This window comes from Buteo buteo, chromosome 21 (assembly GCF_964188355.1).
Source record: "Buteo buteo chromosome 21, bButBut1.hap1.1, whole genome shotgun sequence".
Taxonomy (NCBI): Eukaryota; Metazoa; Chordata; class Aves; order Accipitriformes; family Accipitridae; genus Buteo; species Buteo buteo.
In genome coordinates this window covers 11147747-11171932 of record NC_134191.1, presented here as the reverse complement: position 1 = coordinate 11171932, position 24186 = coordinate 11147747, and the positions used below count along the sequence as shown (strand labels likewise).

General features: G+C 73.5%; 6 protein-coding genes across 8 annotated transcripts; 4 read left to right on the top strand and 2 right to left on the bottom strand.

The window, feature by feature from the left end:
• Window positions 1-64: 64 nt before the first annotated feature.
• On the bottom strand, window positions 65-2006 carry RPUSD3 (RNA pseudouridine synthase D3). Its single transcript, XM_075052904.1, has 9 exons — window positions 1948-2006; window positions 1501-1568; window positions 1356-1400; window positions 1170-1266; window positions 964-1071; window positions 807-891; window positions 599-725; window positions 372-511; window positions 65-289 (listed from the first exon to the last, which is right to left on the bottom strand). Exons 1-9 carry the CDS (start codon window positions 1992-1994, stop codon window positions 80-82), a joined length of 927 nt encoding a protein of 308 aa, XP_074909005.1. The 5' UTR covers window positions 1995-2006; the 3' UTR covers window positions 65-79.
• Window positions 2007-2080: 74 nt separating this feature from the next.
• Window positions 2081-3231, top strand: JAGN1 (jagunal homolog 1). 2 transcript variants are annotated; one of them, XM_075052905.1, is made up of 3 exons: window positions 2081-2154; window positions 2418-2515; window positions 2625-3231. In XM_075052905.1, exons 2-3 carry the CDS (start codon window positions 2427-2429, stop codon window positions 3085-3087), a joined length of 552 nt encoding a protein of 183 aa, XP_074909006.1. In that variant the 5' UTR covers window positions 2081-2154; window positions 2418-2426; the 3' UTR covers window positions 3088-3231. The 2 variants fall into 2 exon arrangements, with proteins under 2 accessions (XP_074909006.1, XP_074909008.1); XM_075052907.1 differs by having other exon boundaries at window positions 2140-2158.
• A 111-nt stretch (window positions 3232-3342) lies between these two features.
• Window positions 3343-7658, top strand: IL17RE (interleukin 17 receptor E). The gene is made up of 16 exons (XM_075052903.1): window positions 3343-3572; window positions 3654-3669; window positions 3854-4015; window positions 4107-4213; window positions 4286-4409; window positions 4485-4624; window positions 4701-4769; window positions 4882-4948; window positions 5031-5218; window positions 5394-5441; window positions 5546-5591; window positions 5705-5853; window positions 5926-5994; window positions 6075-6126; window positions 6205-6306; window positions 6521-7658. The coding sequence occupies exons 1-16, from the start codon at window positions 3474-3476 to the stop codon at window positions 7126-7128; spliced, it is 2046 nt and encodes a 681-aa protein (XP_074909004.1). The 5' UTR covers window positions 3343-3473; the 3' UTR covers window positions 7129-7658.
• Window positions 7659-8008: 350 nt separating this feature from the next.
• IL17RC (interleukin 17 receptor C) lies at window positions 8009-12533 on the top strand. Its single transcript, XM_075053533.1, has 17 exons — window positions 8009-8259; window positions 8338-8359; window positions 8456-8814; window positions 9008-9119; window positions 9188-9232; window positions 9416-9555; window positions 9755-9814; window positions 9981-10035; window positions 10128-10312; window positions 10393-10443; window positions 10527-10572; window positions 10683-10795; window positions 10868-10936; window positions 11006-11063; window positions 11198-11293; window positions 11375-11413; window positions 11906-12533. Exons 1-17 carry the CDS (start codon window positions 8164-8166, stop codon window positions 12511-12513), a joined length of 2154 nt encoding a protein of 717 aa, XP_074909634.1. The 5' UTR covers window positions 8009-8163; the 3' UTR covers window positions 12514-12533.
• Window positions 12534-13237: 704 nt separating this feature from the next.
• On the top strand, window positions 13238-16073 carry CRELD1 (CRELD disulfide isomerase 1). The gene is made up of 10 exons (XM_075052843.1): window positions 13238-13474; window positions 14002-14084; window positions 14177-14287; window positions 14362-14453; window positions 14568-14744; window positions 14874-14969; window positions 15074-15157; window positions 15292-15387; window positions 15470-15613; window positions 15717-16073. The coding sequence occupies exons 1-10, from the start codon at window positions 13253-13255 to the stop codon at window positions 15935-15937; spliced, it is 1326 nt and encodes a 441-aa protein (XP_074908944.1). The 5' UTR covers window positions 13238-13252; the 3' UTR covers window positions 15938-16073.
• An 803-nt stretch (window positions 16074-16876) lies between these two features.
• PRRT3 (proline rich transmembrane protein 3) lies at window positions 16877-21448 on the bottom strand. Of its 2 annotated transcripts, none has more exons than XM_075052840.1 (4): window positions 21371-21448; window positions 19442-20547; window positions 19216-19356; window positions 16877-18748 (listed from the first exon to the last, which is right to left on the bottom strand). In XM_075052840.1, the coding sequence occupies exons 2-4, from the start codon at window positions 20526-20528 to the stop codon at window positions 16974-16976; spliced, it is 3003 nt and encodes a 1000-aa protein (XP_074908941.1). In that variant the 5' UTR covers window positions 20529-20547; window positions 21371-21448; the 3' UTR covers window positions 16877-16973. The 2 variants fall into 2 exon arrangements, with proteins under 2 accessions (XP_074908941.1, XP_074908942.1); XM_075052841.1 differs by having other exon boundaries at window positions 19442-20541; window positions 21371-21386.
• Between the last annotated feature and the right edge of the window lie 2738 nt (window positions 21449-24186).

Here is a 24186-nt window from a genome sequence, read left to right as displayed (position 1 = left end):
CTGTGGGGACTGGGGGCACGGGTCCTGTGCATGCCAAGGAAAGAAATGGGCACTGAGCCACCCCGGCGGCAGGTAGAATTTAATGGGGTGGCAGAGGGGAGCGGGCTGCAGGGGGCTCCCGGTGCCCGGGCAGCCCTAAGCGGCGCAGGGTGCGCAGGAAGGGGGGTGGCGGGGGGGCACAGAGGGGGCCCTCGGGCAGCACCAGCTGCTGCAGGTGGAGGTGGAGCGGGAGGCGGTGGAGCTGCTGCGGGGAGAGCCCCAGCCGGCACAGCAGCTCCTCGTCCAGCATCTGGAACACGGCAGGGGGGGGGCAGCTCAGCGGGGTCCCTGGGGGCTGTGCTGAGCCCCCAGCACCCACCCCAGCCACGTACCTGTGTGCGGGTCGGGGCAGCCTCGGGGGGCAGGAGGAAGGGCACCCCCAGCACCCTGCCCACACGGGATGAATGCTTGTGGTCGCCCAGGGCCGGGCACAGCAGCAGCGTCAGGTGCACCGGGAGCTGCTCCGGGAAGGCTGGGGAAGCACAGGGGGGGCAGGGGTGGGTGGCACCGTGCCAGTGGGGGGGGGGGGCACAGGGTGGGGTGTTGGGGGGCCACTCACCTGTCCTGGGCTGGAGCTGGAGCAGGGCACAGCCCCCTGCGGCCCCCAGCACCCGGTAGTGCGTCAGGGTGCTCTTCACCTCCTTCCTGGCCAGGCTGCGGCGTCCCGGAGCCGGCACCGGCACCACCTGCGGCAGCACAGCCTTCAGCCCCCCCACCTCGGGGCACCCCCCCCCCCCCGCACCCCCAGCCCCCCGGCACCCCCTTACCACGGTGGTGTCACCCTGCTGCTGCCAGCGCAGCCCGGCGCGGATCTCGCCCTCCGCCTCCGCTGGGACCCCCACGGTGACGGCGCTGTGGGGAGAGGGGGTGAGGAAGGGACGGGGCCCCCCCTTGTGCCGGCACGGTGGGGTCCCAGGGACTCACTGGTACGTGGCAGGGTACTGGCCTCTCCGACGGGCATCGGCAAAGAACCGCTGGAGCTGCTCGGTGGTGCGGTGGCAGCCGGACAGGAGGACGAGGCCGGAACTCTCCCTGCGGGTCGTGGGAGCTCTGAGCCCCAAAGCGGGGTGGGGGGCTGGCACCCCCTAACCCTCCCTGCCCCAGGGACACCCCACCCCACCCAACCATACCTGGCGGGAGCCTTCACCACGTGGAGCTCGGCAGGGAGGCCCAAGCGTCGTCTCAGCGCTGGCAGCAGCAACACCAGGCTCAGCTCCCCGGGGCGCCCTGGGGAGAGGGGGGGTCAGTGCCTGCTGGTGCTTCCCCCCTCCCCAAGCCAGACCTCACCCCCCCCACCCCATCCCACACTCACTCACCCAGGACGGGCAGGCCGGGGGGCTTGCTCAGCGCCAGCAGGGCTCCTGGTGAAGACACGGTTGGTCAGGATGTGGCCCCCCCCCAGCACACACACACACACACACACACACACGCCCCCCCCCCCCCCCCCCCCCCCCCGGGTACCTTCCCGGTGCACCACAGAAGCCTCCAGCAGCCCCAGCGTCTCCTCGGGACCCAGCGGCCGCCCCCACCTGCAGGGGGTTGGAGTGGGTGGGAGGCACGCGTGGGACACACCCCCCCGTGGGACACCCCCAGTCACCTCCCCTCGTGTCCCCACAGCCCCACGCGTGTCCCCAAATCTGACCCCACACCCCCCGTCCCCCTCCCCCCCAGCGTGTCCCTGCACCCACACACCCCCCCCAGCCTCTCTGCCCTCGCGCGCGTGCAACCCCACGCGTGTCCCCCACTCCCACACGCACCCCACAACCTCTGGGCTCACCCCCAATGCGCCCCCACCCGTGTGCACCCCCATCTGCCACCACAGCCCCCCGCGCACCCACGGGCGCCCACTCCCACGTACACGCGCGCGCGCCCCCCGCTCCTTTCCCCCCCCGCCCCCCCGCCGCTGACCGCGCCGCGCGCGCCAGCACTCGCGCAGCGGTGCCCCCGCCCGCCATGGCGGTACTGCGCCTGCGCGGAGGCGGGGCCGAGGCGGGGGGGGGCACCCCGCCACGGCCATAGAGCCGAGCCTCCGGGCGCGCAGAGCGGCCGCCCGGGCGTTCAGAGCCGGCGGCCGTGGCCATAGATAGGCGGAAGAGCGGGTAGAGCGTCCCATTGGTAGGTAGGGTGCGGCGGGCCGGGCCGGCGGGGAGGGTGTCCCGGGGGTGTCACCTGCGGGGGTGCCCGGGGGGCTGTGCCGGGGGGTCGGGCGGGGGCAGGGCAGTCACGGGGAGGGGGTCCCTGGGCTGTCACGGGGGCCTGTCCCTGGGAGGCGGGGGGTCCCCGGGGGGCTGGAGCCTGCGGCTGCGGGCGGTGCCCGGAGCCGCCCCGGGGGAGCGGGGGGGGGGCGGCCGCTCCCGCCTCACGCTGTGCCTCCCCAGGGTAGCACTATGGCCTCCCGCGGGGGTCCCCGCGCCACCGGCACCGACGGCAGCGACTTCCAGCACCGGGAGCGCGTGGCCTCGCACTACCAGATGAGGTGGGTGTCCCGCCGCTGCGGGGACCCGGCGGCCTCCCCCAGGGCTCCCGGTGGGGGCCGGGCCGCGTCCCCCCGGCGGGCCCTGACGACCCTGCGCTCTCTCCCCCAGCGTGGCCCTCAAGTCGGAGATCAAGAAGCTGATCTACACGCATGTGGGCATCTGGCTGCTGCTGCTCGCCCAGATGTGCGTGGGGCACCTCAAGCTGCTGCCCCACGACCAGGTGGCCATGCCCTACCAGTGGGAGTACCCCTACCTGCTCAGCATCCTGCCATCCCTCCTGGGCCTCCTCTCCTTCCCCCGCAACAACATCAGCTACCTGGTGCTCTCCATGATCAGCACCGGCCTCTTCTCCGTGGCTCCCCTCATTTACGGGGCCATGGAGATGTTCCCCATGGCACAGCAGCTCTATCGTCACGGCAAAGCTTACCGCTTCATCTTCGGCTTCTCTGCTGTCTCCATCATGTACCTGGTGGTGGTGGTGGCTGCCCAGGTGCACGGCTGGCAGCTCTACTACAGCAAGAAGCTGCTGGACTCCTGGTTCACCAGCACGCAGGAGAAGAAAAAGAAATGAGCGGGGATGGGTGGGCTCCGCGAGGGCTGGAGCTCCGTAGCCGGGCCCCGTGGGGCGGCGCTGGCGCAGCTCCGGTGGGTGGGTGGGGGTCCACGGGGACCAACCTGTGTGTCTGAGCCACGCCACGGCTCTGGGTGCGCATGGGGGGGGGGGGGGCGGCTCCCGGTCCGTGGAGGGTCCCCACCACCGCCCCCCCCCCCTTCCCTCTGCGTGTTGCTCTATGGAAATAAAGCACCCTCCACGCTCCCACGCGTGTCTGCGCCGCAGGAAGCGCCGCCTGGCAGCGGGGCGGGGGGAGAGAGCGGCGGGGCCGCACGTGCCGGCGGAGGAATGCGGCGGGGCCGGCCCGGGGCGGGGCGGGGAGCGGCGGCGGCGGCTCCTCAGCCATGGGGCTCCCGGTGTTGCTCGCCGTTGCCGCCGCGCTGCTGCTGGTGCTGCCCGGGGCCGGGGCCGCCGTCACCCGCCTCCGGGTCTCCGCCAACTTCGTGAGCACCGAGGGGGGGGGAGGTGGTGGGAAGGGGGGGGGGCGGGCGGCACCGCGCTCACCCCCGTCTCTTTGCTTACAGGAGTGCCGGGCCACCGGTGAGTAGCGGCGGGGTCGGGATCGGGGCCGGGCTGCGAGCTCCGGGGCTTCCCCCTGCCCGCGGCTACCGGGTCCCGGAGGGTGGCGGGGCTCCCGGTCTCCGGGGTTTGCCCCTTTCCCGGGACCCCCGGCGCACGGCAGCCCCTCTCTGCTCTTTCTCCCCCCCCCACACACCCCCGGTAGCCGACAGCACGCTGAGCCGCCTCCGCTGCCACCGGCCGGGCCGGGCCGGGCCCGGGCCCCCGCTGAAGCCGCCCGCCCTGGCGCTGAGCAGGGCCCGGCTGTGCCTGCCCTCGCAGCCCTGCCAGCCCTGCCTGCGGGTGCGCCTGGCCCTCCCCGCCGCAGGTACGGGCAGGGGTGGCTGGGCCGGGCACCCCTGGACTGGGGGGGGGTGTAGGGAGGCACTCGTCCTCCCACCCGTGTCGGTTTCTCGCAGAGCTCGGTGGCGTCCGTGGGCTGCAGCTCAACTTCCTGGAGCTGGGTTCCAACCGGGCCGGCTGGCTGCAGGTGTGGCGACGGCACCGGGCGCCCGGCAGCTCGCTGGTGAGTCTGGGGTGCATCGCGGGGCCGGACGCCGGGACGGCACATCCCGCTCATCCGCTCCGTTCCCCGCAGTGGCAGGTGCGGTTCGACTGCTTCCCGGCGGAGAGCGGGCGGCAGGTCCTCGTCTCTCTCCGCACCATCCCTGACCGAGGCTTGGCCCTCAGCCGCAGCCGCCTGGTCGTCGCCGAGCCGCCCGGTGAGGCTGGGAGGGATCCCGGGGGGCGTCCGGAGGGACGCCGGCACCGGCTGACCCCCCCCACCTGCTCCACAGGGCCCGTCTTCACCCACGCCTGGGTCCCCGAGGCACGGGCCATCGAGGTGTGGGTGCCCGAGGGCCCTGCCCTGATGGTGCGGCTGTGCCACCAGTTGGCCCTGGAGTGTGAGGAGCTGCCCCGGCCCTTCCACCGGCAGGTAATGGCTCCGGTCGTCCCCTCCCTGGGCTGCCCGCCACGCTCCCCCCCAGCTGACGCTGCCTCTGTGCCCGCAGGTGCTGGTGCCGGGGGGCCGCCGCATCTCCCTGCCGTACGAGTTCCTGGTGCCCTGCCTGTGCATCGAGGTGCGTCGCCCTCCCCTGCGGCCGCCGGGCCCTTCTCTCCTCCCGTGTGGCGCGGGCGGGCAGGCAGGGTGGGGGCACATCCTGCCCTGACCGCCCCGCTCTGCTGCCCCAGGCCTCCTACCCCCACCACGACAGCCCGCGCAGCAAGCGCTGCCCCTTCCGCGACCAGCCCGATGCCTGTGAGTGCCCGCGGGGTGGGGAGCCAGGTCCCAGGGGTGCCCCCCAGCCGTCCCCCCAGCCCGCTGACGCGGTGTCCCGCAGACGGCCCCGAGCTGTGGTCCTCGGTGCGCTTCCACGACTACAGCGCCAGCAGCAAGGACCAGATGGCGATGGTGCTGAGCGCCAGCTGCCCCCTGCACCCCCGGGCCACCCTGTGCTGGAGGGAGGTGGCGGCCGAGACTGCGCCCTGCCACGATGTCCCCAACTCCACGGCCAGTGAAGAGGAGCAGGTGAAGGGTCCCGGTCTCAGGGTACCACAGGGCACCAGCCTAGAGTGGTGCGGGGCTGTGCCCCTGATTGGGGCACCCACCGGACCCCAAGGTCCCACAAGGGCAGCGGGTGGGCACTGGGGTGCCCATGGGCTGTGTGGGTCGGGCACGGTGACGTGTTCTATGCCCGTTCCAGGCATACACGCTGGACAAGGTGGACGTGCACCCCCAGCTCTGCTTCCGGGTAAGCCCCCGCGGGTGGGTGGGCGCTGCCTAGGAAGGTGCTGGGGGGCAGCGATGGGTGATGGCAGTTCACCTAGCCCCTCCACTGATCCCCGTTCCCCCCAGTTCTCCTACGGGAACAGCAGCCACGTGGAGTGTCCCCACCGGCCAGGTGAGCCCCAGAGGTGGGGGGCACCCCTGGGCTGACCACAGCCCTGCTGCGGGGTCCCTCGCACCCCTCATGCCCTCGGGTGTCCCGCAAGCCCCCTCCCTCTCTCTCCATAGAGACCGCCTGGAACGTCTCGGTGAGCGCCCGGGGGCTGCAGCTGCACCTGCACCTCACCTCCAGCGTCCCCGCAGCCTTCAGCGCAGCCCTCTGCCAGCGCCGTGGCAGGCAGTGCGAGCCTGAGCCCCCCTTCTACACCGTCACACGGGTGAGTGTCACAGGCCTGGGGGGGGACATGGTGGGGACCGACCCACGCTGACCCTGCCCTTGTGCTTTGCAGCCGGAGGGCTCTGCCCCAGGGGAGCTGGCGCTGCTGTTGCCGGTGCACGTCCTGGGCAGCTGCGTGCTGGTAAGGTGACCCCTGCATCGGCACCCGCGCCGTGGGGGGGACACACCAACCTGCCCCCCCTCACCCCGCCTCTTCCCCAGGTGTGGCGCTCGGACGTGCACTTCGCTCGGAAGCAGCTGCTCTGTCCTGACGGTGAGTGGGGGGTCCTGGGGGGGTGGTGGGGGGCAGTGGGGGTGGGCAGACATCCCCCCCTCACTGCCCCTCTCCCAGTCTCACGCAGGCACTTCGGGCTGCTGGGGCTGGCGCTGGCGCTGGGGCTGGTGGTGACCGTGCTGCTCTTCAACTGCCGTGGTGCCTGGAGGCCGGCTGACGGTGAGGGACACCCTGGGGGGCTGCGGGGTGGGGGTGCGGTGGCCACGGTGGCCATGGGGCTGGGGTGCCAGGGGGTGCCAGCTCCCTGGGCTGCAGAGGGTCCTAGGGCAGTATGGTGGATACTTGGATGCCCTTGGGGGATGCCAGGGTGTCCCCGGGGAATGGCAGAGGGGCTTGGGGTAGGGCTGTCACCTCTGTCTTCTCCGTCCCGCAGGTGCCCCAGGCGGACGCCCGGTGCTGCTGCTGTACTCGCCGGACTCGGAGGAGCACCTGGGGCTGGTGTGCGCCCTGGCCGAACGGCTGCGCACGGGGCTGGGCTGCGACGTGCGCCTGGACCTGTGGGAAGCAGGTGGCGTGGGGCAGGCGGGTGCCCTGCCCTGGGTCTACGCCCAGCGGGGCCGCGTGGGCCGCCAGCGTGGCACCGTCCTCCTCCTCTGGAGCCGGGGCAGCGCCCGGCTCTTTCGCCGGTGGCGGGTCGGGGCAGCCGGCGGGACCCCCGGAGACGCCCACGACATCTTCGGGGCGGCCATGGCCTGCCTACATGGGGAGCTGGGGTCTGCGGGCTGCGGTGGCGGCTGGGTGCTGGCCTACTTCAGCCGGCTCTGCAGCCCCCGCGATGTGCCCAGGCCCCTCCGGCCCCTGCCCACCTACCGCCTGCCCCAACAGCTGCCCGGGCTGCTGGGTGCCCTGCGGGGCAGCCCCCCGGCCCCCCACCGCTGCCAACGGGGCAGGGGGGGGGGGCTCCTGCACCGGCTGCTGGAGGCAGGGGCCGGGGAGGGCAGCCCCCCGCCCCAGCCCCCCGGGGCGGCTGCTGGCACCTGAGCGCCCACGCTGTGGCTGAGCTGGGCGTTGCTGCGGGGCCGGCGGGGCTGGGTGCAGCCCCCCCCCCGGCGAGGGCAGGGGCCCATCCTGGAGGCGCAGGGCTCGGCTGAGCGTGCTGACTGCGGCGGCAGGAGGGGTGCCCGTGGGTGCCCTGGGCAGGAGCCGTGGGTGCCGCACCACGGGGGCCCAAGCGGGGCCGGCCCCCGGCCGCAGGACGTGCTGTGGGGGGCCGGGGCGAGCGTCCCGCCAGGTCCGCGGGGCCGGGAGCGGAGGTGCTGTCCCGGGCAAGGGCAGCTTTATTTCCACGCAGGGACTTGCTCCAGAGCAGAACCGGGACCTGGGGAAGCCCCTTGAGATGGCACAGCCGGGCGAGGGGCCAGGGCGGCGCTGGAAGAAGCGGAGCGGTGGAGGGTCTCCCTGCCCTGCCTGGGGCACGGGGGGCCGGGGGCCGTGCACAGCCCGGCCCTGCTCTTCGCTGCCGCGCCGCCAGCGGGAACTTGTCTGGGGTGGGAGCAATAAAGGCACCGTTTCACGCCGCCCCGCCGTCCGTCTGGTGTGCCGGGGCTCGACCCTGCAGCGTATGGGGCTTGGGGGGCGAGAGGACGCACCGGGGCAGGGTCGCAGCCCGTCCCGCCACGGCCGCCGCACCGCGTCCCGCAGCCGCTGCCGGCTCCCCGGGGCCGGCCTGGGCACCGTGCCCGGGCCGTGGGGCAGGGCCAGGCCCCGTTCTCCAGCCGTGGGGGCCTCCGCGGTCCCCGCCGGGGGTTGTTGGGGGGGGGGGGGGCCCTGAGGCCTTCCGGCGGTGCCGGGGCGCGAAGCCCGTCGGCGGGTCGGTGCGGGAGCGGGAGCGGAGGCCCCACCCCGGGGCGGTCGCCAGCGCCGCGCTAGGACCCGGGTGTCCGGGATCGGAGCAGGAAGCGGGAGCCGGCGGCGGTGGCGGCGGTGGCGGCGGGGCCCGTGGAGCCGGGAAGGGAGAGCGGGGCCGTCGGGAGTGGACGGCGTGGGGCCGGGGCACCCCACGGCCCCGGCCCCGCCATGCGCCCACCGGGGCAGCTGCTGGTGGCGGTGCTGGTGGCGGCAGGGGCGGCGGGTGGGCGGGGGGCCGCCCGCGACACCCTGGCCTGCTCCCAGGTGGGTCGGCGTCGCCGGCACGCGGGCCACCGGCCACCCTGGCGCCGCCACCGGCCTCACCCCCGCCTCCCTCCCCAGGGCCTCGCCTGCCGCCTCCTGGGTAAGTGCCGCCGCCGCCACGGCCCCCCAGCCCACCCGAGGCGTGGGGCCCCACACCCACGGCCGCCCTCCGTCTCTCCCCCCCCCCCCCCCCCAGACACCGATGTGCTGTGCGGGACGGAGCCGCCGGGCCCCGGCCGCGGGCTGGCCCTGGATCAGCTGCAGCTGGAGCCGGTGCTGCGCTGCACCGGGCCCACGGCCTGCTCGCCCTGCCTGGAGGCACGGCTGCACCTGACCACCGGCACCGGAGACCCCCGCCGCCCTGCGCCATCGGGCATCCCCGAGGCGGAGGATGGCGGTAAGGGGAGACGGTGGCCAGCGGTGGATGGGATTGCCTCGTCCCAGCCCAACGTCACCGGGCTGCTGCTGCTCTCCGGGCACACGTACGCCTCCTCCCGCTGCGTGGCCGTGGAGGTCCGGGCACCCCTGGCCCCCGCGCTGCCTGGCCGACCCCTGGTACGTAGAGGCGGGGTGCCGGGGATGGGTGTCCCCAGCACCGGCAGTCCACGGGCACTGCAGCGTGTGGGGATGTGGGTGCCGGCACCAGCGCATCTCTGTGGTGCGGTGGTCCTGTTGCCCGTGCCCCAGGGAGATGGGTGCTGGTGGTGCCGGTACCTCGCCGCAGCGCGGTGGTGGTTTTCCTGCACAGGGCTGGGTGACCTTCCGGTGCTTCGAGGCGCCGCTGGGCTCCAAGCTCCACGTCACGGCATACACTAACTCGCGTGACCACTGGAGGCTGAGCCAGTGGCAGTGGGTGCCAGGTGAGCCCCCGGCATGCCCCGCCACGGTGGCCCCCTCCCTCCTGCCCGCTGACCCCCTGTTCCCACAGACTGCTCGTGGCCCGCGGCACAGGCTGCCGTCCTCCAGTGCCAAGGTAGGTGCTGGCATCCCCCAGCTGCGGCAGCGCCGGGACCCCCCCACCTTGGTGTATGTCCCCTGGGGAGAGCTGGGTGGTGAATGCCGGGGGAGAGGGTGACCCCTGGGGTGCCGTGCCCTGTGCTGTGGTGCTGAGTGGGTGGTGCTGGGTGCCGGGTGCCCTGAGCTGCCTCCGGTGCAGTGCCCAGGCTGCAGGTCTCCCCGGGACCGAAGGAGGTGGTCGTGGAGGTGCAGGGGGCCATGGCAGGGCACAGCTACACCCTCCGGCTCTACCACAACCAGAGCCACGGTGCCAGCGGGCCGGAGCGCGCGGTGACCGCGGTGAGTGTGAACCCCTTCCCTGACCCCCCCACCCTTGCCGGGCTCCGGCTGCTGCCCCCTCCCCGTCCCCGGGAAGCCATGTCTGTGTTACAGGCAGGGTGCTGGGAGAGGGTCCCCTGGGAGCGGATCCCCCGGGCTGGGTGACACCAGCGGGGGACAATTTGCCACCGTGTGACCCACGTCTGGTTGCCGGTGGCAGAGCAGCCCCATGAACTACAGCCTGCCAGCCGACGAGGTGCTGCCCTGCCTCTGCCTGCAGGTGGGTGCCCAGCCCAGGCACCGTGGGGGTGGCACAGCTGCCACTAAAGCAGAGGAGCTCTGGGCACCGTGTACCCTCCTCTGGCATCCCGAGGGGGCTAGCTGGGTCACAGTCACAGCATGGACACCCCAAATCTTTCTTTTCCTTCTCTCTTTCTCCCACCTAGGTCTGGCCAGAGACCCAGGACCCGTTGCGGGCCACCCTGTGCCCCTTTTCCCACGGTACCCACAGGGCTGGGGGGGGGGCGGCCGGGACACAGGGGGACCCGAGGGGACACGCACAGGGTGACACCCCTCTCCCGGTGCCGCTGCAGACGCCGAGGCCTGGGAGCGGCTGTGGGCGCGCAGCCGGCTGATCCTGCATGCTGGGCGGCGGGCACTGACCTGCTCCCTCTCGGCCCCCTGCGACCTCCCGGCTGAGCTGGTGCCCTGCTGGCAGCCGGCACCCGCTGGGCTCTGCCAAGCCCTGCCCGGCCTGCGGCAGCCCGCCGTGGGGCAGGTGAGTGGGGCTCCGTGGGGCGTCGGGGACACGGGGGGGGGGTGTGAGTGGCACTAATGGAGCATCCCTTCTGCCCACAGGGACTCCAGGAGTTTGGGGGGCTGCGGCCACACCCTAACCTCTGCGTGCAGGTAGGACACCCCTCTGCCCCACAGCTGCCCCACGGCTGCCCCATGGGCAGCCCCAGGCACTGCTGATCCGGTCTCTGGGGCAGGTGTGGAGCGACGGGCAAGTCCGGCTGACCCAGTGCTTGCGGGACCGTGAGTATTGCTGGGGTGGGAGGGCAGGGGCAGCCCAAGGGTCTGGCTGGGGGGTGAGCCCTCCCTGCCCTCCCCTTGCCGCCCCCCCTAGCCCCCTGGCACATCCCCAGGAGCGCTGCCTGGCCGCCCCAATGACCTCCTGCTGCTGGAACATGAGGGGAACGCCTCGCTGTGCGCCCTGGAGCGGGGCACCTGCACGCCCCTCACCAACTTCACCAGCACGGTAAGGGACAGGGACCCCTGTGTCCCGGCGGCACCGGCGGCACAGCCGGCTCACCCCCTGCCGCCGTTGCAGGTAGCGGGGCGCCCCGGGCTGCTGGAGCAGGAGCTGCGGCGGGACGTGGCGGCGGGGCAGTGCAGGCAGGTCAGTGCGGGCAGCTGGCGGGCAGCGGGCAAGGACCAGGCAGCGTGTGACATGTCCCCATGTCCACAGATCTGGCACGCTGAGAACAGCACCGGGGTCACGCTCTGGGCCTGTCCTCTGCACAAGTGTGAGTGATCCTGGCTGCACCGGGGCAGAGGGGGGCCGGTGTGGGGCTGAGGGAGGGCCCCCACCCTGTGGAGCCACTGGGGACCCTCGGTGGGTACCGGGGGCCCTCGGTGGACGCTGACCCCTGCTCCGCAGACCTGCGCGCCCGCTGGGTGCTGGCGTGGTTGGGGGTGCTGGTGGGGGCTGCCTGCCTCCTGCTCCTGCTCCTGCTGAAGAAGGAGGACATGAAAGGTGAGCGGTGCCTGCCTGGGGGCTGTGCCCAGCCCGGGAACCCCCCCGGGGACCCTGCCTCACTGCCTGCCCTCCCCACAGGCTGGTTGAAGTCCCTGAGGGCTGACTACGGCTCTGAGGGTGAGCGTGGGGCAAGCCTGGGGTCTGGGGCGGTGGGGGCCAGGGATCGGGGGACAGAGCAAGGCGGGTCCCCATCAGGGCTGGTCTCCACTTGCTTCCCACCGTGGCTGCCCCACAGGGTGGGTAGGGGCGTAGGGGGACAGAGCAGAGGGTGGGAACCCTATTGAGGGGGGGGGTGCCAACCTGCCTCCCACTGTGGGTGTCCCTTAGGGTGGGTAAGGGGATTGGGGGACTGAGCAGGGGGTGGGTCCCACATCGGCGGTGGTCTCAGCCTGCTTCCCACCGTAGCTGTCCCTTAGCTCAGGTATGGGGGGTGCTGCAGTGGTTCGGGGACAGAGCCAGGGGTTGGGATCCTCCATCGTGGGTGCTCCCCCCCATCGTGGGTGGTCCCCCCCATCGTGGGTGGTCCCAGCCTGCCTCCCACCCTGGCTGCCCCATAGGGTGGGTACAGGGAGCCCAGGGGGGCTTCAGGCACTGACAATACCCCCCCAGGCCCGCTGCGAGGCCGGCGGGCGCTGCTGGTGCACGCGATGGAGCCGGTGGCAGAGCGGGCGGCGTGCGCCTTGATGGCAGCCCTGCGCCCGCTGGGGCTGGCAGTGACGGCAGCACCGGGCGGTGGCAGCGGGATAGCGGCATGGGGGCCACTGCCCTGGCTGCACGCCCAGCACCGGCAAGCGCTGCGTGACGGTGACACCATCATCCTCTTCCTCTCCCCGGCGGCTGTGGCTGCTGCACACCAGTGGGACGCCGGGGCCGGGGCTGTGCCGGGGGCCGGGGTCGCTGAATGCAGCCCCGGCCCCCAGCTCGGCCCCGGCCCTGATGATGTCCCCACCGTAGCACCCTGCGAGGCATTCGCGGCAGCTCTGTCCTGCATCATGCCGGAGCTGGCGGCGGGCAATGGTCGCTATGTCGTGGTCCGGCTAGAGGCCTTGGTGCCGGCGGTGCCACCGGCACTGCGGGCAGCCCCTGCCTTCGCACTGCCCAGCGAGACGGGGGGCTTCCTGCGGGCGTTGGCGGGACCGGGTCGGTGGCGGGGCCGGTGGCCGGAGCCGTACGTGGCGGCAGTGGCCGAAGGGCTGCGGCAGTCGGTGGGGGAATAAAGCGGTGACGGTGGCTTGGCCGAGCGTGAGTCCGGCCCCTGTGGTGTGGGGGGGGAATGGGGACTGGGATGGATTGGAGAGGGGGTCGGGGTCAGGAAGGGGGTCTGGGCTGGTTGGGGGGTGAAGGGGAACCGGACCGGATCAGGAAGGGTGAAGGGGAACTGGGCGGTTCAGGGGTGTGAAGCGGAACTGGTCTGGTGTGGTGGGAGGGTGGATGGGGAACTGGACGGGTTCAGGAAGGGTGACGGGCAGCTGGGCCAGTTCAGGGGTACGAGGGGAACTGGGCCGTTCTGGGGGGCGGTGGGAGGGAACTGGACCAGTTCAGGAGGGGATGAGGGGGGAACCGGGCAAATCTGGGGGGGGCGAGGGGGACCTGGGCGGGTTTGGCTGGAGGGGGGAAGGTGACCTGGAGGGGTTTGGCTGGGGGGTGATGGGGAGCGGCCCGGTCGGGGCTTGAGGCGCCTCGCCCCGGCTGGGCGGGAGCGGGGCCGCTGCGTTCCGGAGAGCTGCCCCCCCCGCTCCGTGCGGGGTCACCGGCCACGGCCCGCCCGCGCTCCGCCCACCCCCGCCGGGTGCCCTTGGCCGCGGCCCCTTTAAGGCGCGGGGAGGCGGGGCCGGGCGGGCCGCGCGGGTTGGCCGGCAGCGGGGGGCGGCGTCGGCGGCGCCGGCCATTGGCCATTGGGGGCGGCGAGCGCTGAGTCAGCGGGCGCGGCCCACGTGGGGCGGGGCGGGGCGCAGGATGGGGCCGCGGCGGCGCCTGGCGACCGCGCTGCTGCCGCTGCCGGCCCGGCGGGGGGGGGGGCCCGGGCTGGGGGGACCCCTGCTGGGGGCCGCCCTCCTCGGGGGGGTCCTGCTGGCGGCCGTCGGCGCCCACCCGGGCCCGGCCCGGGACGGGGAGCGGGAGGGGGACGGGGCCGAGCCCTGCCGAGCTTGCCGCGGCCTCGCTGACAGCTTCAGCAGGGTGCGGGGCGGGGGGGGGGGACACGGCGGGGATGATGGGGGCCGTGGCGTGGGGAGGGAGGGGGCACGGAGGGGTGATGGGGTGTGGGGCGAGGGGGGGCAGTGACGTGTTGGGGCCCACGGGTGACAGGCGTGGGGGACGCGGTGTGCGATGCGGGGGGGTGGCGCGGTGCAGGGTGACAGGCGAGCAGGGACAAAGGGGATCACGGGTGGGGGGATGTGGCTGGGGGGGGGGCCAGGGGGAGCACGGGCTGGGACGGGACGGGGACGATGGACAAGGAGGTGACGGGGCCCCGGGGGGGGGGTGGCCTGGGGAGACTGGTGAGGTGGGGGGCACTGCCTGCAGCACCCCTAGGGAGCGGAGGGGGTCCTGAGGGGACACAGCGGCTGGGCTCTGGGGAGGGGAGAGGGTGACAGGTCCCTGGGGTGACTCGTCCCTGGGGGAGGAGGGTGGCACAGCCCAGGGGGGACCCTACAGCTCATCGGGGGGTCCCATGCCTGCGCTGCTCCCCCCCCCCATGTGCCCAGGGCCTGGAGCGGACAGAGCACGAAGGCTTTGGTGGGGGCAACACGGCCTGGGAGGAGGAGAAGCTGGCCAAGTACCAACACAGGTGGGTGCTCCCCAGCCGGGGGTGGGGGGGTCTGGCGGGGCCCAGCTGCCCCCGGGGGACATATCCCCATGCTGACCCCCCTGTCCCCACAGTGAGACCCGTCTGCTGGAGGTGCTGGAGGGCGTCTGTGCCCCCTCGGACTTTGCCTGCCACCAGCTGCTGGAGCAGAGCGAGGAGCACGTGGAGCAGTGGTGGTTCCACGAGTGAGTCTGGGGATGGGGACACGGGGGGACAGGGGGATGGCAGGGGGCTGAGCGCCATGTTCCCCCCTCCCCAGGCGGCAGCAGCACCCCGACTTCTTCCAATGGCTGTGCATGGACAGGCTGGCACTTTGCTGTCCGCCTGGCACCTACGGCCCCGACTGCCGGCGTGAGTAGCTGTGGCATGAGCGGGGTGCTGGTGGGGGTGCCCGAGCTGGAGGGGCTCCCCCCGGCACGCTGCCCTCCACCTTGGCTGCCAGCCAGCTGGTCTTTCCCCGCGCAGCCTGTGCCGGCGGGCCCCGGCAGCCCTGCAGCGGCAACGGGCGATGCGATGGCGACGGCACGCGGCGCGGGACCGGCCTGTGTGTCTGCAGCCCGGGCTACGGCGGCCCTTTCTGCGCCGAGTGCGGTGATGGCTACTACGAGGCCTCGCGGAACAAGAGCCACCTGGTATGTGCCGGTAGGTAGGGGTCCGGCCTGGCGGGGAGGGGGGCTGTGCAGTCGGGGGGTCTGCCCTGGTGCCGCCCTGGCACCGGGCGCAGGCAGCTCCCCCCTGCCTGTACCCATGGCCGCTCTCCCCTGCCCGCAGAGTGCTACCGGGCGTGCGGGCGCTGCACGGGGCCGGAGGACTCCAGCTGCCTTCGCTGCAAGAGGGGCTGGATGCTGCACGAGCACCGCTGCATCGGTGAGTACCGCGGCGGGACGGGTGGGCAGCAGGCGAGCTCGGGGCTGCGGGGGGCTGTGACCCGGGAGCCAGGACTCAGCGGGGCTGTGACCCCTCTCTCTCAGACATCGACGAGTGCGGCACGGAGATGGCGCACTGCCGAGCCAACCAGTTCTGCGTCAACACGGAGGGCTCCTACGAGTGCCGAGGTCAGGCGGAGGTGGGGGCTGGTTCCGTGCCAACAGCTCCCCCGGGCTCAGGACCATCCCCCCTGGCCTGGGCTGCCGCTAGCTGGGCTGGGAGGGGGCTCCAGTGGCAACCCTGGCTCCTCTCCCCACGGCAGACTGCTCTACGGCCTGCATTGGCTGCATGGGCGCCGGGCCGGCTCGCTGCAAGAAATGCAACAAGGGCTACTGGCGGGATGGAGCCAAGTGCCTGGGTGAGTGCTTCCCATGGGCTGGGGGGTGGCTCTGCCCGCTCCTCACTGCCCGAGCCCTGCCCGAACCCTGCCTCCCCCCCAGACGTAGACGAGTGCGCCAGCGCCGAGGAGCCGGTGTGCACGGGAGCGCAGGAGGTGTGTGAGAACACGGAGGGCAGCTACCGCTGCGTCTGCGCCAGCGGCCACGTCCGGCGGGACGGGCACTGCGTGGAGGACAAACCCCCCGGTACGGCCTGATGTGAGCGGGGGGGGCATGGGCTGCGGGCAGGGGGAGTGGCGGGGGGCTCTGCCCGCTCAGCTGTGCCCCCCCACAACCGCTGTCCTTGCAGATGCCCCGGAGAAGGGTTTTTTTGATGACGTGACGGAGGACGAGGTGGTGGTGCTGCAGCAGATGTTCTTTGGCGTGATGATTTGCGCCCTCGCCACGCTGGCCGCCAAGGGCGACATGGTCTTCACCGCCATCTTCATCGGCGCCGTGGCCGCCATGGCCGGCTACTGGCTCTCCGACCGCAGCGACCGCGTCCTCGACGGCTTCATGAAGGGCAGATAGCTCTGGGGCTGCCGCGTGCGGGCTGGGGGGGCAGGCTCGGCCTGGGGTGCGGGGTACACCCCCCCCAGCAGGGGCTGGCTGCCGAGACCGGATCTTGCGCGCGGTGCTGTGCCCTGCATGAGTCCCCCAGCCCCCCATTAGTATAGGGTCTCGTTCCCCCCCTGCAGAATGAGCCGGGGGTACCTGATTCCCGGGGGCTCCCGCACAGCCCCCTCCGGCTGGGGTGGTGATGCCAGGCAGTGCGGCACCGTGGCGGGGGGGGGGGGGGCACAGCATGCTGCCCCAGCCCCTCGTGCGCTGGAGGAGAGGCCTGGCACAGTGGCAGGTGGGAGGGCGTGGGGGCAGGTCAGGGGGTGCTCTGGCACCGCCGGGTGCTGGGGTGGTGATGCTGGCAGAGCTCGGCCCCGCTGCCTGCCCGGCGAGCGTCCCCAGGGCTGGCAGCTGCCAGCCCCGTGGGACCTTATGCCCCCCCCCCCGTGAGATGGTTCCCTGTGGGGCAGTGGGGGACTGGGTCCCCCCTCTGCCCCCAGCTGTAGGGCTGGGAGAGCCGCCCCCCCCCCCCCCCCCGCCCCATCCCTGGGCAGAGCCCATCTCTCCCCTCCCGGGCTGGGGTCTCCTGCGGGGCAGGGGGTCGGGGGCCGCTCGCGGGTTGCCGTGCCAGCGGGGGGGGCCCTGCTGGATGCATGAGCGTGGCCGTTGCATTTGTCTGTGGTTTGTCCGTCGGGGTGTGCCCATCTGTCCGTGTGTCCATATCTCAGGAAATAAAGCTCTGCACACCCAGCTTGGCTGCTCGGGGTGGGGGGGCCGGGGGGGACTGGGGGTGCTGCTGCCCACCTCTGCCTCTGCACGCCAACAGGGCCGTCTCCTCCCGACATAAACTTTTTATTTTTCTGGTTTGGCACAAATGGAGCTGGCCCAGCCCAGCTCCCCCCTCCTACCCCATCCTGCAGGGGCACAGGACCAGACCCCCGGCCCCCCACGGTGGGCTCGTCCCCCTGCGCTCCCCAGTCTCTGCCCGTCCTCCCGTCTCCCCGGCTCAGAGCTCGATGGTGTCGCTGGAGAGGCTGCGGGCGTCCGCCGCCTTGCCGAGGGCAGGGAAGCCGCGGGGGCCCTCGCGCTCCCATGGGGGGGGCACGGCGGGCACCAGGAGGGGGGCCCGGCTGGGCGCCTCGTCCAGGGGCAGGCTGTCGGGCGAGGACAGCCCGTGGCGCCAGGGGTTCCAGCTGATCTTCAGCGAGCTGCTGTCCAGTGAGCTGGCCGAGGCGGTGACGGTGATGGTGACGCTGCCGGGGGGCTGCCGGGGGCCGGGCAGGTCTGTCAGCGAGCTGCAGCGTGCCATGCGCCCCAAGCCGGGGGTCTCGGCGGGGGCCGGGGAGTCGTGCAGCGAGGCGCCGGAACCACGGCGGGGTCGGCCGAAGAGGCCGTCGTGCAGGAGGTGCCGGCGGCAGAGCGCCTGGTCGATGCTGCGGCGCAGGTCGATGGGGGACGGCGGGCGGAAGGCCAGCTCTCCCAGCGAGGGGGACGAGCCCCGCTCGAAGGCGGCGCAGGAGCGGGCGGCCACCGCGTTGGGGCACTTGGGGCTGAGCCCCGGCATCCTGGCGGTGCCGGCGGCGGCCGCCCAGGCCTCGTTGCTGTCCTTGAGCGCCCGCAGGGGCAGCTGCTCGGCCGGGTTGCGAATGAGGCTCTTGGAGATGTCGTTGGCGGGTGCCCGCTCCGGGCCGGTGCCGCCGGTGCCGCCGGTGCCGCCGCTGGCCCAGTCGTAGCAGTTGTTGGGGTACTCGGGCGCCTCGGCTTTGCGGCCGGCGCAGAAGTACCGCAGCGCCTTGGCCCAGCAGGAGTGGCTGGCAGGGCTCCGGCGACGACACTGGCAGCGCAGCGGCTCGGCGGCGGCCACCAGCAGCGCCAGCGCCGTGCCCAGCTCGCCGACCCGCAGCCAGAGCTGTGCCACCCAGCCGGGCCGGGAGAAGCGCCCGGAGGGCCCCAGGACCCCCCGCAGCCACAAAGCGCCGTAGAGCTGCAGCCCGCAGACCGGCAGCCCCGCCGCCGCCGCCGCCAGCAGCGCCCGGGCCCCTTGCCGCAGCCCCGGCCCCCCGCCACCCCCCGGTCCCTCCCGGGGTGCCCGCAGCACCCGCCAGCACCCCCAGAGCCCCCCCAGCAGCAGCAGGGCCCCGGCCCCGCAGCCCAGCGCCTGCAGCCCCAGCCCGGTCGCAGGGGCCAGCCGGAGCGGGAGCAGGTCGGCAGCCCCCAGCACCGCGCTCTGCAGGGCGGCGGCAGCCCCCAGCGCCGGCAGCCCCCGGAGCCGAGCCGGCAGGAGCCGGAGCTGGGCCAGGCGCTGGAGCCGCTGGAGCAGGAAGGCGAAGGCGGCGAGCAGCAGAGGGAAGGGGACGGTGCTGAGCAGCAGCAGCGCCCGGGGGGGCAGGCGGCCCCACGCCCCGTAGGGGTCCAGCAGCAGGAAGGTCGCCCGCAGCAGGCAGGCGGCCAGCAGCAGCCCGTGGGCCCCTAAAACGTGGGGCGGGTGGGGGGGACGGAGGGCGGCCGCCCCCGCCAGCCCGGCCAGGCAGCCCAGCGCCAGCAGCAGAAAGATGGCGGCCGCCCCGTAGACGTGGGCCTCCCAGGCGAAGCCCAGCCGGCGTCGCAGCTCGGCCCAGCGCAGCCCCGTCCCGTTGGCCCCCGCTGCCGGGGGGGAGCGGCTGGGCCGCAGCTGCGGCGTGGACGGCTGCCGGGGGGCTGGCCGCGGCGTCCCCCCTGCCTGCCGCCACGTGGCAGAGGGGGCCGCGGTGCCGTGGGCGGGGGGCTGCGTCCCTCGGGCGTCTGCAGGCGGGAAGGAGGGCGACGGTCAGCGGGGAGTGGGGGGCTCGGCGGCACCCGGCCCCTGCCTGCAGCCCCCACTGGGATGCACCAGCCGTGGCACCCCGGCACCGCAGGGAGGGGTGCCCCGTGCTGGCCGGGGCTGTGCCCACCGGCACCTCCCGGGGGTCTCTGGCGGGACCTGCGGTGCCAGAGGGGGTGCCGCGGTGCCAGGGGGTGGCACGGCACCGGTCACGTCCCCGACACCCCCTGGGGAAGCCCCCACCCGCCGGGCACTTAATACTAATCCCTGTGGGCAGGAGTAGATTAGGTCCGTCGCCAGGCACAATCCTGATTGAAGGTGTCACCATGTCCCGTCTGGGCGGCCCAAGATAGCTGCCATCCTCCCCCCCCCACCAGCCCCGATGCCCCGGGGATGGGCTCCCACTGCATCTGCAGAATGGGTGGGCTTGGGAGCAGCCCTGCATCACCTGAGTGCCTGGTCCCAGGCGTCCCTGTGGCAGGATGCGCCGTCGGCCGTGAGGAGGCCTCGGTGGCGTTTGGGGCGCTCACGGGGCCCACGGCGCCCCGGACCCGCTGCGGGGAGCCGACATCCTCCTCGGGCAGCAGCCCTGCGAGAGAGGGCAGAGCCGGGCACTGGCACCCACGGGGGCTCGGTCCCTGCCGAGGGGTCCCGCAGACCGCGCCGGCTCCTACCTGTGCCGGGGGGGGCCGTGCTGGAGGCAGGTGGTGGTGCGGGGCTGGTGCTGAGGGCAGCCCCCGGGGCGGGCTGGGGTCCCTGCTGCCCCGTTGGCCTGGGGTCCGTGCGAGGGGCTGCGTCCCCAGGGCTGGCCGTGGCGTGGCTGAGCGGGGCCCTCCGGGTGCTGCGCTGGTGAGCCGGGAGCACCCGGGTCCAGGGCTCAGCCAGCCCCCAGGATGGGGCTGTGGGGGGCAGCCGTGGGGCAGAGCTGGGCAGAGCCAGGGAGGGGCTGGGGGTCCCCCCCAGGTCCCCCTGTCTGCCCACTGGCTGTGGGGAGCTGGGGCTGGCGTGGGGACCCTGGGCTGGCCCTGTGCTCGTGGGGTGGGGGACGGGGACAGTGCCCGGTGGGACAGGCTGGCTGTTGGCTGGAGCGAGCTGCGTGCCCGGGGCCGCCGTGGATCCCCCCCGCACTGGCTGTCCCCCTGCGTGGGTGTCTGCTGTCCCCGTCCCTGTCCCCGCTGCCAGCATGGGGGTCAGGGCAACGGTGGACACGGTCGGCCGAGGGCTGAGGGTGCCGGCTGGCCTGGCGGCACTCTGCCCTGCCCAGGGCAGCCCCGGGGAGCCCGGCCCCGTGTCTGTGGGCACCTCGGGGCCCGGTGTCCCCGGTGCAGAGCCATGGGGCAGCCAGGTCCCCCCCCGCGGGCTGTCCCGGCCTTCAGCCTCGTGTCTTTGCCAGGCAACGAGCGGCTCCTCCGCCACGGCTGGGGCTGCGCCGCCGTTCCCCCAGGCCCCGGTGCCGGCGCCTGCCACGGTGGTTTCCGTCTCCAGGGATGCCCCGGTGGCATCCCCGGCCTGCAGCGGTGGGGACCAGCGCACGAGGCTGCCGCCCCCCCAGCGCTCGCTCCCAGGGACCCCGGCGCCGCTCGGCTCCCCTGATGCTTCCCAGGCAGGGGATGGGCCCGGCCGCTGCTGTCCCCAGGCAGGGCTACGCGGGGGGTCCCTGTCCCGCTGCAGGGTCCCACCTGGGGACAGCCCCGCCGCCAGCGTCCCCCGGACCCCGGTGGCCAGGAGCAGCCCCCAGGCGATAAGCCGTGCTGTAGCCATGGTGAGCAGCCAGCTGGCCCTGCGGGGACGGGGGTTCGGTGAGCCAGGACCCGTGGCGGCTGCCCGTGGGGGGCTCACGCCACCGGCCCTGGGGCTGCCGTGCCCACGGCAACCCACTGCCCGGGGAGAGAGCCGGCGGCCGGGCTGGCCCTGCTCGGGCTGGCCCTGGGCCCTGTCCCCAGCTGTCCCTGCCCCCAGCGTCCCTGCTGCCAGTGGCCCCATTCCCGGTCTTCCCATTCCCAGTGCCCCCGGTGCTGGCGGTCCCCGTCCCCGCGTCCCCGTCGCTGGTGCCCCCGGTGCTGGCGGTCCCCATCCCCGCGTCCCCGGTGCTGGTGGTCCTTGGTGCCTAGCGGTCCCCACCCCCGGCATCCCCGGTGGCCCCTCCCGGGTGCTCCATCCCCGGTGCCCCTCCCGGTGGCCCCGCTGCCGGCGGCCCCGCTCCGGCGCGCACCGTTCACCTTGGCGCGTCCCCGACTGCATCCCGGCGGGGATGCCCGGCCCGGCGGGCCCCGCCGCCGCCGCCGCACACGCGGCTCAGCCCCGCCGGGCCGGGGCCGGGGCCGGGATCGCCCGGCTGCGGCGGCGGCCCCCGCCTTGCGGGTGCGGGAGCCGGCGGGGCTGCGCTGCGGGGCCGGGCCGCGGCCGGTGCGGGACCGGAGCGGGGCCGGTGCGGTCGCCGCATCCCGCGGACCCCGCCTGCAGCGCGCCGGGCCGAACCCCGCTGCTCGGGGCTCGGTGCCCGGTGCCCGGTGCCCGGGCCGCGGTGCGGCCAGCCCCCTCCCGCCGCCCGCCGCAGCCCGGGAGGCCCCGGTGCCGGTGCCGGCCGCAGCCCCCCCGCTGACCTGCCGGTGCCGGTGCCGGTGCCGGTGCCGGTGCGGGCGGGCCGGGCTCTGCGGCGGAGCGGGCGGCGGCGGCGGCGGCGGCGGCGGCAGCCGGTCACGCGCCGCCCCGAGCCGCGGGCACCCGCGCGGGAACCCGCCCGGCACCGGGAGGGGGGGGGGTGCGGGGGGGGCTGCGGGGCGCCCGGGAACGGCTGGGGCCGCCGTGCGGGAACGGGACCCGTGGGGCCGGGCACAGGGGCGGGTCGGGTCCCGTGGGGCTCAGCTGGGGTGGGCTCCTCTCGGGCTGGTTCCCCCGTGGGGCTGGTCTCCCGTGGACGTGGCCTCGTGGGGCACCAGGGGAGGTCCCCACGGGGCAGGAGGCAGCAGAGGGGATGCTGCCTGTGGGGCAGGCAGGGCAGGCAGGCCCTCCCGGGAGCCAGGCAGCCCCCGGCGGGGGGCTGTTGCCGAGGCCAGTCCCACCGCGGCCATGGGGCAGGCGGGGTGGGCTGCGGGCACCCCACCGGCAGGGTCCCCGGGAGGGTCCGTGGGTGGCCCTGGCACCCTCCTGCCCCACGCTTGCCCCACACCTCCCGCCCGCCCTGCACGAGGCATGCAGCACCTTGGCAGCCACTGGGCTACTGGCCCCTGCCAAGGCGCAGGTAATTAGCTAATCAGCTAATTGTCCCGCTGGAGAGCTGCCGGCCCTGCCAGGGCTTGGGCTGGCATTGGCACGGCCACAGAGCCACAAAGTCGCGCTGGCTCAGGGCTCTGCCCCACACGGTGATGCACCCCGGCTCCCTGCCTGCACCCTGGCTCCCTGCCTGCACCCCAGATCCCTGCCTGCACCCCGGCTCCCTGCCTGCACCCCGGCTCCCTGCCTGCACCCTGGCTCCCTGCCTGCACCCCAGCTCCCTGCCTGCACCCCAGATCCCTGCCTGCACCCCAGCTCCCTGCCTGCACCCCGGCTCCCTGCCTGCACCCCAGCTCCCTCAGGCAGTACCTGAGCTGCCGCAGCCTTGGCAAACCCCTGTCACCACCATTGCTCTCCCCTCACCCAGGCCAGCAGGGACATGTGGCACCTCCGGTCCCCAACGGCAGCACAGTGCTGGCAGCAGCACGCAGTGCCCCAGTCCTGCTTCCCTGCCACCTCTCCATCCCCAGGGCATCGTGCCCGGGCTGGGCTCACCGTGGGAGCATGGGGCATTTCTGGGCCCTGGTCCACCCCTCTTTGCTGCTGGGCTGGGTGCAGGCAGCGGGGCCGGGGGGGCTGCGGCAGCCAGCTAAGCACAGGGGCTGGGGAATTTGGGCAATGCCGACACGCCGGCCCCCACAAAGCGGGCAGGGCAGGCAGCTAATCCAGGGATTAACGCTGGGGAGGCTGCACGAGGGGGGAAGAGCCGGGCGGCAACAGAGCCTGGCGGGGCAGCCGGCAAGACTGCACCGTGGCAGGCACTACCAGCACTGGGCACCACCACAGCCGGCTGGTCTGGGGTGGCCACGGTGCCGAGCGTGCGGCAGGGCTGCGGGGAGGGAGCCGGCTGTGCCCCATATACCGCAGTTGTTGGTGTGCCTTTAGCACAAGGCACGGGTGCAGCAGCCACCTCCACGTCCCCGGTGCTGTCAGCGGTTTCCTCCTCTGCCAAGTGACTCACTGGCAGATGAAAAGATGAGCGTCCCGCTCCATGCTGCCACAGCGGCTGCCTGCCTGCGCAGCTGGGGACACTGGGCAGAGGATGTGACCTGTGGCCTCACACCCCTCTGGCCACCTGGGTTCCATTGGCTTTTGGCCACTGTCCTATCCCTTATCCTGGGCTCTCCCCCAAGGAAGCAAGACAAAACTCCAGTTTAGGAGAAAACTGCCCCAATTAAGTGCCCACAAACAGCCTGGAGCCCAGTTTTGTATTTTCATGACTGCTATGTGTGTTTTACAGTGCTGCCCCGTGTCTTCCACAGTCCCCTTCAACTGTGCTGCTGGGGGGCATCTTCCTCAGGGGCCTTATGTGAAGGGTGGCATGAGACCCCACAAACACAGGTGCTGGCAGCCCCACGATAGCAAAGGCCAGGAGAAACCACATGCACAGGCCACCACGTGCCCGGCGGCATGGCTGGCTCTGGCAGAGAGCTGGAGATGGTGAACTTGGCGGCCTCGTGCACTGGGAATATGGGCTGGGAGACAGGACCTGCTCTGCCGGGCTGCAAGCGCGGTGCCACGGTAAGGCTGCTGTGTCCCGCAGGAGCACGGTGACTCCCGGTTGGGGATGCCAGCCCTGGGTCCCACAGTAGAGCTGGCAGCACACACGCTTCTTCTGGTTTTGTCCAGCAAGGCTGGGAGAGGAGCCGCCATCGTCACGGGCATATTGGGACAAATACTCTTGCTGGCAGCAAAAAACCCAGAGGAGACCCTCAGTGGGAGCAGGCGTGGGGCTGGGCCATGGGGGTCAGGGTGGCACCGGAGAGCTTCCCCCCGCTTCCCCGGGGAAGTGGCCAGCATGGAAGGAAGCACCGCTGGCCGCTGTTGCCATTACACTTCCTTTCTCCGGGGACTTTGTTCACGCCGCTGCTGTCTGCCATTGTGTTCATGAGGTGGGGGGCTGCGGGGGTCCCCAGGGCAGCCCTGCATTGCACCCCACGGCACGGGTGCTCCATCCTCGGGGAGCCGGGGCCCGCTCTGGCTGAGCACAGGGGCTTGCGGCAGACACCTCCAGAGGTCCCTCCAAGCTCAGCCATGTGCTGCCGAGCTCCTTGCCGTGCAGCCGGGGCTGAGCGTCCAGGCCGGGGGCTGTGCAAAGGCCTGTGTCCGTCCCTGCCGACCCCGAAACACGGGGGTGGCGAGCCCC